Raw genomic sequence first — 11,030 nt, 5'->3', positions numbered from 1 at the left:
TACTAGTAGAGAAGGAGGTGCTGTGTGTTTATTAGTAGAGGAGGTGCTGTTTGTTTACTAGTAGAAGAGGTGCTGTTTGTTTACTAGTAGAGAAGGAGGTGCTGTGTGTTTACTAGTAGAGGAGGTGCTGTTTGTTTACTGGTGGAGGAGGAGGTGCTGTTTGTTTACTGGTAGAGAAGGAGGTGCTGTTTGTTTACTAGTAGAGAAGGAGGTGCTGTGTGTTTACTAGTAGAGAAGGAGGTGCTGTGTGTTTACTGGTGGAGGAGGAGGTGCTATGCTTTTAATGCCAGAGGAGGTGCTCTTTGTTTACTGTAGAGGAGGAGTTGCTGTGTGTTTTTAGTCAATGGTATAGGAGGTTCTGAGGAGATCCAATTGCTCCACAGGCAAACCAAAGCCAGCAGGAGCAGCGGCAGGAGGAGGCGGCAGAGAGGAGGCTGAGGAAGGCGTCCAAGGAGGTGCTTCAGATGAGAGGACAAGGCCAGAAGGAGCCGCTCCCCGTTCATACGTTCAGGTCGGTGCCTGTCGCTCCTGCTCAATCCTAACCCTATTCCCTAACCCCTAACACTCACTCCTCACCCTCATTCCTGACTCCTAAACGTCCTGACTCCTCACCCTTAAACTCCAGGATGCCCAGCTTAGCATGAAATTCAGATATAATATGATGCAGTTGTGCTGATGCATCTGTAGGCATGCAGTACGGATATAATACCCATGATGCAGTTTTGCTTATGCACCTGTAGAGATGTCCATCATAGTCTGTCTCTGTTAAGACACAGGGCTCAAAGTGTACTGTCTTTACCTTCCTGCCCTCAACCAATGCTTGAGTCATTCTGGGATACCCTTCGAAATTTGGGAATGCTAGCCTTACCATGTGACGAGACATGACGCAAATACATTAAATCCTGAACTGTGTTGCCGTTGTGGAAATACTTCTATCTAACTTAATGTGATTTAGTATTTTTGTGAGACACACATCGTTAGGGATCAGGGTATCTTTGCTTCATTTTGCCTGCAGCTCGACTCTGCAGGTTGGGGGTTTGACCTTGAACCCTGGCTGGGTGTCACCCTACCCCCAAAACCAGTATCGATAGCCTGCTCTCACTTGAATTTGCACTTAGTCTGTGTAATAACTGGACCGGAGGAACTATCTTTAAGTTTGCGTTTACACTACGCTGCTCTTGGAAAGGATTTAGTGTACTTCAGGTGTGACTGGAAGTAGAGCTTGAGAGTCGATTGGCTTGGTTGAAGAGGGATAGTTTAATAAAACTCAAGGGATTAAGAACCTTTATTTACATTGCTAGAGGGATAGTAATTTGCCGCGTTGCTAATCCCATGGACTCTCGCCCCGGGCTAGGTAGCTTCATGTAAATAGTTACCCTCTGAAGTCCTTTGCACACAAACTAGAATTTGTGTGCAAAAAAAAATTTGTTTGTCTAGAAAATAATTCATAATTCAATATTATTGTCTAATGCTGTCGTCACCATATACTGCAGTTAACATTTCACAAAACAGCTAATGATTGTCCAAAAGAATGTGCCTTAAAATGGCAGATTCATAAGATGGATATTATCTTATGTTTCACATAGCTTTCAATGATGTGTTTCAAGCCACGAGGGATATATATTTCCCACGTGTTTTTAAGCTGGTTGATGTGACATTTTGATATGATATATAGTGGTATTGCATAAGGCACGTGATGGACGTGATTTTAAAATGGAGGATAAAACTGCCAGTTTGCCTTTCGTTTTCCCAGGGAGAAGATGGCCTTCTTCACCAGACCGAGGTTCCACGTTCCTACACTGCCAGCGGATGACGTCTGAGCGGCTGTGTACCATGTGACTTAATATGAAGTATTCGTCAGTTTTTATAAACCCATGAAGTACACCGTGTAGTCTCTCTCTCTCTCTCTCTCTCTCTCTCTCTCCTCTCTCCTCTCTCCTCTCTCCTCTCTTCCTCTCTCCTCTCTTATATACACACACAGGAAATGTACTGGCAGATTCAAATGTTTCAGCCTTTTTTTCTAAGCGTTTGTGTGTGGCCATACTTATCAACAACCCTCACACACGTGTATCGAATACATACAGGCATCATGCACAGACAAACATGTAGATCAAATTCAAACATACCCACACACAGTATTGACAGCAGCCTGTTTGCCCGTGTCTCTGTCCGGGGACAACAGTACCTTTTACTTCTGTCTGTTGTCTCTCTGCTCTCCCAGCCGGGAACCATTTGCTGTACTGTAACTTATTTTATAGTACTTTTCCTTGAAGGAAATTAAAACGCTTCCTGCTTTTTAAGTGTATTTTATTTTATTTTTTAGCTTTGAACAAATAGCACTTCAGTGTTTTTACATACAAAAAAATGGATCTTATTGTCCGATTATTTTTTCTCTTTGTTTATTTGTTTTCTGATATCTAATTCGGAAGAGGTATTTACATACATTGTCACTTTGTAATCCACTTATTACAGATGTCATTTGTCCTTTTATTAAAATTATTTTCATGTACTTTCAACATACAGATATATATATAAAAATATATATGAAACACTGTACTAAGATTTGCGTCTGCAGTGTTCACCTCTTGTGAAGATAAACCTATTAAACTCGAGTGCTTGGTTTCCTCTTTAATTCTGTGTGTCAAACTGAAGCGGTGCATACAGGCCCTGTTGACCTACTTGGAGCTGTGCCGGCCTACCTCAAATGAGCTTTGTCAGCCAAAATGTTTCTGCTCAGCATCCTGTTTGAAGCCGCTGAAGAAAAGCCACCACCAGCAAGTTACTAGAAGTGGGGAGATTTCAATCTTTTTCTGTAGACACATCTCCAAGGCAACTTTTTTTTTTTTTTTCAGTGTGCTTTAAGGCCAAAAGAATTCTACGCAAAAATGTGCATAGGCCAACCCGTTTCAGGTCCTGGCCTGTCATGAGAGCTGCTGCTTCCCAGCCAACCTTCTAATGGGTGTATGGCTGTCGGTGTAATGTTGATGTACAGCTATGAACATTTTTGCTTATGATCCTGTCTTTACACGATGCAATCTAGTGTTTCAAAAGGGGGGAAGCCGCACAGTGATTAATAATCTGTAAAATAGTAAATTGACATCTTTAAATGTGACGGTAAACATAACCAGTTGGAAACCGAAACAGTATTCCTGTTTAGCAAACAAACTTAATTATATAAACTTCTTAAACTGATTTTTTATCATACAAAGTAATGTTAAAAATATAATGGTTAAAAATATATATAAACTGAGGATGAATCTTAACTGCTCAAACAGCGTTCATTATCATGTTTGGCCATGCTAGCACTCATGCGGCAAACAAGCTCAGTTCCCAGCATATTAGGAACTACAATAAGTTCACATTTCAAAGCCTGAGAGCAGAAGGGATCCCTGCTCAACCAGTAGCAGACCAAACAACCCAAGGGCAGAGTCAAGGCGAATGTCAAACACAAAGAAGTTCTTCAGGTTTCCTGGCTCACAAATAACTGTTGAACCTTGTCTTATACTTTGGTAAAGAGTTGACATAGGTATGGAGATATGGAGACTGGAGGTAGGTCTAGAGATGGGCCTGGAGGTGACGGTAGGTCTCTAGATGGGTCTGGAGGTGACGGTAGGTCTCTAGATGGGTCTGGAGGTGACGGTAGGTCTAGATGGGTCTGGAGGTGACGGTAGGTCTCTAGATGGGTCTGGAGGTGACGGTAGGTCTAGATGGGTCTGGAGGTGACGGTAGGTCTAGATGGGTCTGGAGGTGACGGTAGGTTTAGATGGGTCTGGAGGTGACGTAGGTCTAGAGATGGGCCGGTAGGTCTAGATGGGTCTGGAGGTGATGGTAGGTCTAGATGGGTCTGGAAGTGACGGTAGGTCTGGAGGTGACGGTAGGTCTGGATGGGTCTGGAGGTGACGGTAGGTCTGGATGGGTCTGGAGGTGATGGTAGGTCTAGATGGCTCTAGTTTAGGGCTGCTCGATTATGGGAAAAATCATAATCACGATTATTTTGGGCAATATTGAAATCACTATTATTGAAACGATTATTTTTGAGTTTGAAAACATGTATTTATTCTGCATGTCTCTCCCAAAAAAAGCTTTGTAACAGAACTTGGAAATTTCGCCTTAAAAAAAACACAAAATGGTCAAAAAGAAAATGTTCTAATCTAAAATAATATACAGATATGTATACAGCTGTTCTGCCCTTTCTATAAAACGTTAAATAAAAATAATAAAAAATAAAAATAAACGAAAAACTCGATTATGTTAATTTTGTGATCGTTTGACGCTAAAATCGAAATCGCGATCAAAATTCCATTAATCACCCAGCCCTAGTCTGGAGGTGAGGGTAGTTCTGGAGGTGACGGTAGGTCTGGAGGTGAGGGTAGTTCTGGAGGTGACGGTAGGTCTGGAGGTGAGGGTAGCTCTGGATGGGTCTGGAGGTGACGGTAGGTCTGGAGGTGAGGGTAGGTCTGGAGGTGACGGTGGGTCTAGATGGGTCTGGAGGTGACGGTAGGTCTGGATGGGTCTGGAGGTGACGGTAGGTCTGGAGGTGACGGTAGGTCTAGATGGGTCTGGAGGTCTGGAGGTGAGGGTAGCTCTGGATGGGTCTGGAGGTGACGGTAGGTCTGGAGGTGAGGGTAGGTCTGGAGGTGACGGTGGGTCTAGATGGGTCTGGAGGTGACGGTGGGTCTGGAGGTGACGGTAGGTCTGGAGGTGACGGTAGGTCTGGAGGTGACGGTAGGTCTGGAGGTGACGGTAGGTCTGGATGGGTCTGGAGGTGACGGTAGGTCTGGAGGTGACGGTAGGTCTGGATGGGTCTGGAGGTGACGGTAGGTCTGGAGGTGACGGTAGGTCTAGATGGGTCTGGAGGTGACGGTAGGTCTGGAGGTGACGGTAGGTCTGGAGGTGACGGTAGGTCTAGATGGGTCTGGAGGTGACGGTAGGTCTGGAGGTGACGGTAGGTCTGGATGGGTCTGGAGGTGACGGTAGGTTTGGAGGTGACGGTAGGTCTAGATGGGTCTGGAGGTCTGGAGGTGAGGGTAGGTCTGGAGGTGACGGTAAGTCTGGAGGTGAGGGTAGGTCTGGAGGTGAGGGTAGGTCTAGATGGGTCTGGAGATGATGGTGGGCAGCGGCCCAAGGCCGGGGGGATTGTACTTCTCCACTCTCATCAGCCGCCGGATGATGTCGTCCAGGTCGCGAGGCCAGCTGAACACGTGAGTGTTCTGCAGCCAGGTGGGAACGTGGCACTGCATTAGGGGAACACATGTGGAGATTAGTTTGATTTTCCATGGGTTCAACCCATTCATATCAATGTAGTGAGGGAGTATTTAAACAGTAACACATCACAAGTTAAATGTTGTCGAGGTAAAATGCATACAAAAAAAAAATAGCGATGTAAGCTAATAAAATATCCTGTTTTATACTGTTTACGGTTTCACTAAAGAGGAAATTACTATTATAGAATGCAAGTGGGTTGAGACACCATTTAGAATCCATTAAATGGCAGGATACATAAAGTTGCATCCATGGCAATACAAATACACTATTTGTTGATTTAAAATCAAGAATGCTGTAATTACCTTTCTGCCCCCTGGGAAAATGATGGGAATGAATCTAAAATTCTTGCTGCCATTTTGGATGAATTCATTCTGTAACTGATAAAAAAAAGAAGTATTATTTAAGTTGCATTACCTGAAGGTGGCAACGCATTAAAAGGCTGGGAAACTAATCCTTTTATTTTATTTGTTTTTAATGCGGTTATATGTCTCATATGATCATCAACATCTTGATCAATGCCATGTTAGCACTGTTACTGTTCCTTAAAACAGTGCTACAATCTTATCAGTATTCTAGGTAGTATTCATGACAAATGCGTGACAAAGTTGATCAAGAGTCAGAATCATGGCCTGGAACCATCCGTTATTATAAGATAAGTTGAGTGTATTTTTTTTTGCTTCGTAGTGTTGAAACAGCCACTGCTGTTCATCTGAGCTGTGGGACCATTGTTCAAAAACAATAGCGGCGTGACTTTAAAAGTATTGTAGGTTGGGGGGGGGGGGGGGGGGGCGGGGTAATGAAAACAGATAAACAATTTTGCGGAATTGCGGAAGGCCTGTCGTTCGGTTGGCCTACCTGCTTGTGGATGTAGACCGTGTTGAGGGTCCTCTCGTCATTCTCCAGGCCAAACGGAGAGGCACTGACCGTGTCGTAGTACTTTGGACTGATGATGATGATGATCAGATATTCCTTCTGTGTGATGAAGGAGGGGAGGGGAGTATGCTTATAAAAAGGCACAGTTTATGAATTACACTCACATACACACACACACATACACACACACATACACACACACACACACAAAATCAGGAGATTTACTGTGGATTTCAAACAGTAAATCAACGCTTATCCCTTCATGGGTTTAGCTTTCGTCTGTGTTTTTTTGCACGGGGCGAACTGGTTGAGCTGCTGATGTGCAGCGTGCGGACGTACCTCGCTAAGATAGCGCTCCATGAAGTCTATCTTGCTGATGCTCCTGAACTGCTGCTCGAACATGTCGATCTGGGACCAATCCAGCAACAGCATTTAGAAAATATCATGAGGCTCAGAAACAGGAAAAAAAAAAAAACTGCACCACGAACGGTATTTAATTAGAGTTATAGCCCATATCCCACGTTTCTATTTCCATTTATAATAACAAATACAAAAGCATGTACGCACGTGTGTGTCAAAGCCGTTGTGTCGCAACAGGGCAACAAAGTTGATGACCTTGTTGACGTGTTCTTCATTGTCAGCTTCGTATGTTACAAACACCTTCCCTGTTTTGGAAACACCAATTAACTATCTCTTTCAGCAGGGAAATTGTTAAGTACCAAAAAACAAATCTTATCATATATAATGTTATGAAATGAAGTCATTAAAGGGGACCTATTATGCTTTTTTGACTTTTATGACCTATAAACGTTGTTATAATGATTGATAGTCATGTTTAACCATACTAAAGTGTCAAAAAATTACGTACATGCATTTCGACGTATTCCTTGCTGACAGTCTGGGGTGGCTGTGCAGAGCGCTAAACACTCGGGACAGCGTTTGGCATTCACTTGTTCACATTTCCGGGAAATCATCTACGTAGAGGCACTCCTGCAGCGTCCCCATATGCCTGGTCAAATCTGCCCGCACGCGCGCTTCAAGGAAGGTAACCAATCACAACGGAGTTGGGTTGGCAGGAGGGGGGCGAGGGGGCGGAGAAGGACGAAACCGAGCGTTGACAGAGAAGGCCGAAAGCGCCCAGATGAGAGGAAGAGTTTCCCGAAAATCTACATCGTTTTTTGTGTATGGTTAAACATGACTATCAATCATTATAACAACGTTTAGGTCATAAAAGTCGAAAAAGCATAATAGGTCCCCTTTAAGTTTCACGATTTCAGCGGAAATTGCTGAATCCAGGTCATGTGCAGACATTACGAGGGTGTGCAGAGAAGCTGCCGACTTTACTCATAGTATTGATTATTGAATTCTTGCCCCCCATGAAAGTGATCGCTAACCCCCTGTCTCGTAGCGCATACTTACTCTGTTCTGGGGATAGTTGGCTGCTATTGGATGTATTCTCCTTTTTAGCTGGGTCGTTGGGACTGGAAAGTGGAAATGACCAGATAAAAAGCTTTTGTAAAGGGTTTGCTTAATGAATGTTAATGATTGAATGTGTATTGTATATAATTTATATTTCAAAGCTTACTGGTCCATGCCACCAACTCCTCGAGCTCTGGTGTCATTCGGATCTTATCCAATCACAAAGGAGAAACGGTTAGTGTTAATGCTGGGTCGACAAATGACGCATCAATTCACCACAGTCAGCGCCTACATCTAAAGATCTTAAAAAATGGGTTCTGGAACCCAAAGGGGTCGCGATCCAGTTGGAGGTGGGTCGCAGTCTGACAACACACAGAAGCCCTCAGAAAACCATTGAGCGCAAAGAAAGGATCCCCAATGCTTTTTGGGTCCAAAGATGACAGGGCGCTGAGAAGGCCTGCTCTACGACGACGTGGACAGCAGTACACTCACAGAAGGGCGCGTAGGGCAGGTGGGGTACCAGCATGGGCATCTGGTGGGCGAAGGCAGGCCCCCTCTTGAAGGCCTCTGGGGGGCACTGGGCCCAGCAGGCGGGCCCCGGCGGCTGGCAGTAGTAGGGGGACATGGTGTGGTGGTAGAGCTCTGGCGAGGGGTGGTTGGAGTGCAGCGAGTACGGCTGCTCCAGGCTGCCCATGCTGGGGCTGTAGCGGCCCGGCAGCGAGGAGCTATTGTCCGCCGAGTACAAAGCGCTCTCCCCCGACTGGCGGGAGAAATCTTTGCCGCTGAGACAGGAGTTGGCCGGGCGACCCGGGAACCCGGCGCCGCTCCAGCCGCTGCTGGCGTAGCTGGGGTGGGTACCGGGCCCCCAGGAGCTGTCCGGCGCGCGGCTGGGGAACGGCGTGGGGTGGTGGGGGTGAGGCTGGTGCGGGTGGTGGGCCGGCGGGTAGGAGCTGCAGTACAACTCCGACAGGAAGTGGGCGGGGTGGTGGGCGGGGTGTTTGGGGTCGCCGTCGCACCCGTTGCCGTGATGAGCGTGGGAGGGGCGGGAGGCGGGGCCCGGGGCGGTCCCGCCCTCACTCTGGAGCTGGCTCATGGTCTCGTCGTCCTCCTGCGGTGTGTTGGGGCGTCTGGTGCTACTGTAAAGGTCAGGGGGGGTCAACACAACAGGCCTCGTTGAGCAAGCAGCCATGTTGATTCAAGTCGCAGGGTGAATAAGGTCGTTGTCTCTCTTTTTCAGGCGATAACAACTTTCCCACCCCCCCATACACACACACACACACACACACACACACACACACACACACACACACACACACACACACACACACACACACACACACACACACACACACACACACACACACACACACACACACACACACACACATACATATATATATATATATATATATATATATATTCAGATCATTTGGAATAAGCTCTTTTCATAGCCCCCATTTTTACCTGTCATAGCAAGGTACGAAGGTATAATTTATATTTAGAATAGTCCCGTTCTATTGAGTGAGCCACACCTAAATGGTTACCTAAATGGAACAGATTCATAGTCAATGTTATCAAACCTGTGTGTACCCGACATGTCAAAATGGCTGCTGTTGAAAGACATTTTTTAAATACCAAGTAAAAGTACATACCATGCATGACCTTCTATTTTATGGTCGATAACACTTTTAAATGGAAAGTGAAGCATTGCACTCGACCGTGCAGGTGCCGAGAAAACTGGTATCTTGAATTACCTTCAGGGCAAATCGTGTAAAAGATAATGAGCACACAATCGTGGAATTAGATTCGTAATCCACCTCTTTTATTCTGAAAGTTATTTATATGGACCAATGATCATAAATCAATGGGGCCTAATAATAAGCCTTCATGAAGAATTGTTAAATAGACTAAGCAAAGCTTAGAAATGTACACGCTTAATTTAAACGTGTTGTCTATATGTGTAGAGCTACTGTGTTTAATATTTACCTATTGGGTGATGAGGTGGGACAGACAGGTGAAGACAACATAATCAGGGATTTCCCGTCGAACATCCATGTGTGTCCAGGTCAATCAGCAAAACCCTTTACTGGCCAGAGGGGTCGATATGAAAATTAACTTTACAGCAAAATAATATTTGTTCTAATTTAGCAACAGGAACACACATGTGGAAGGTGTCTGCTACCTTTATTATATAAGCACGTAAAATATGCGCATCAATGGGAGCCTATTAATGAGCCTTAAATGGTTCTATAGGTAAAGTCAAGAGATTTCGGTTGAATTCACGCGTTGTCTTGTAATTGCAGGATTGGTGTGAAGCCATTGAAGTACGGTTTGAAATGTATGCATTCAACGTTCATTGGCGAGCACATGACGAGAGAAGTGGAAATTATGGAAGACCAAGCACTAAAAGAACGAAGATGAGCTGTGATAATGGGTGACATGGTGACAGCTCCCAGCCCTCCCCCTCCCTGAGAGTTCAGACCAACCAACAGGTAAAGCCTGTAACCTATAATATGACCGCAATTCAGTCTAAGACAATTTGGTGCAAATTCTTCACTTTTAAAAGTTTAACGCCGTTTCCAAATTTCAAAGAAACAACGTTGTGACTGATGTTTCTTTGAATTCAGTTTCAGACGTAGCATAATTTGTTGACATCCTGTATCTCATCTTCTCGCCATCTTCTCGCTTAAAAGTGCAAACGGAGGAACAGAAATCCCCCACCTCTGCAGACACGCAACCTGGATCACAATCACGATATGACAAACTTTGTCAACATTTCACAAATTTGACCACTGTCAGGTCCCTGCCGCCTATGATGTATCATCAGCCCTGCATTAATAGGCGCATACGGTTTTCATAAATGCATTAAGCCTTATGAATAAGGCTATTAACCGAACTAGAAGTAGGTTAACGCACATCCCAAAGAGTAAAATAGTTCATCACAAGAAAAACGATGTATCTCATAAACAACTTGATCGGCACAATAGTCATCGGCGCCTTTACCTCTAGACTTCCTCGTGGGTCCAACAGGTAGGCTACGACGCGCTGTATCGCCTCATCAGAGAGCAGGTGATTCCAAGTAGAGTCGAACCAGAAAAAACGTGAGTCCTGATTCGCCTTGCTGCCAAAATTCAGTCTTTCATTTTTATCAGTTGCTTCCAGATCAATTCAATGTGTAGAATTTGGAGGAGCGGTGCTTACGTCACACAACATTAACTTTGCACGCCCAGTTCAGTTGTAGCTCCACCCCTCCGTCCGTCCTATATGGTAAATATAGCCTGCTACTACACCAGCCTGCCAACGGAATACGTATTGGGTTTCGCTGGCGTTCAGTGCACGTTCAAAAACATACTATACTTAAATGTGGGTTAACAATTTAGTCGATGTAGGCCTACGCATATATATTTTTCGGAGTTCATTTCAGCTTTTAAAAGATTTAGACTGGGATGATTTTGAAGTAACTTTTAAGAGAA

The 11,030-nt window shown here is 44.9% G+C and overlaps 3 protein-coding genes across 5 annotated transcripts in view; 1 reads left to right on the top strand and 2 right to left on the bottom strand.

Annotated features, from left to right (window-relative positions):
- The window catches only part of wwc3 (WWC family member 3), a 34,951-nt gene extending 32,339 nt beyond the window's left edge, over window positions 1-2,612 (top strand). The window contains exons 22-23 of the mRNA XM_060067687.1: window positions 384-511; window positions 1,754-2,612. Coding sequence (XP_059923670.1) covers window positions 384-511; window positions 1,754-1,820 — 195 coding nt within the window. The 3' untranslated portion in view covers window positions 1,821-2,612. The remainder of the gene's footprint in view (window positions 1-383; window positions 512-1,753) is intronic.
- Window positions 1-11,030, bottom strand: part of tmem45a (transmembrane protein 45a) — a 58,588-nt gene that overhangs the window by 23,967 nt on the left and 23,591 nt on the right. The gene's annotated exons all lie outside the window — the stretch shown is intronic.
- Window positions 4,084-10,999, bottom strand: traf3ip2l (TRAF3 interacting protein 2-like). 3 transcript variants are annotated; one of them, XM_060067689.1, is made up of 10 exons: window positions 9,544-10,999; window positions 9,210-9,311; window positions 8,050-8,693; window positions 7,724-7,766; window positions 7,558-7,619; window positions 6,706-6,803; window positions 6,478-6,546; window positions 6,121-6,237; window positions 5,568-5,642; window positions 4,084-5,234 (listed from the first exon to the last, which is right to left on the bottom strand). In XM_060067689.1, exons 2-10 carry the CDS (start codon window positions 9,263-9,265, stop codon window positions 5,088-5,090), a joined length of 1,311 nt encoding a protein of 436 aa, XP_059923672.1. In that variant the 5' UTR covers window positions 9,266-9,311; window positions 9,544-10,999; the 3' UTR covers window positions 4,084-5,087. The 3 variants fall into 3 exon arrangements, with proteins under 3 accessions (XP_059923672.1, XP_059923673.1, XP_059923671.1); XM_060067690.1 differs by having other exon boundaries at window positions 8,050-8,690; XM_060067688.1 differs by lacking the exon at window positions 9,210-9,311.

Source organism: Gadus macrocephalus, chromosome 12, assembly GCF_031168955.1.
Source record: "Gadus macrocephalus chromosome 12, ASM3116895v1".
NCBI classification, from domain to species: domain Eukaryota; kingdom Metazoa; phylum Chordata; class Actinopteri; order Gadiformes; family Gadidae; genus Gadus; species Gadus macrocephalus.
This window is presented reverse-complemented; position numbering and strand designations above follow the sequence as displayed.

What these genes read in the sequence shown, in the direction of transcription:
- traf3ip2l (XM_060067688.1), bottom strand. Translation starts at nt 9,608, where the DNA reads ATGTTCGACGGGAAATCCCTGATTATGTTGTCTTCACCTGTCTGTCCC. An exon ending in CCCACCTCATCACCCAATAG is followed by an intron (nt 8,694 to 9,543) that starts GTAAATATTAAA and finishes TGACCTTTACAG; the next exon opens with TAGCACCAGACGCCCCAACA. An exon ending in CCTGCCCTACGCGCCCTTCT is followed by an intron (nt 7,767 to 8,049) that starts GTGAGTGTACTG and finishes TGATTGGATAAG; the next exon opens with ATCCGAATGACACCAGAGCT.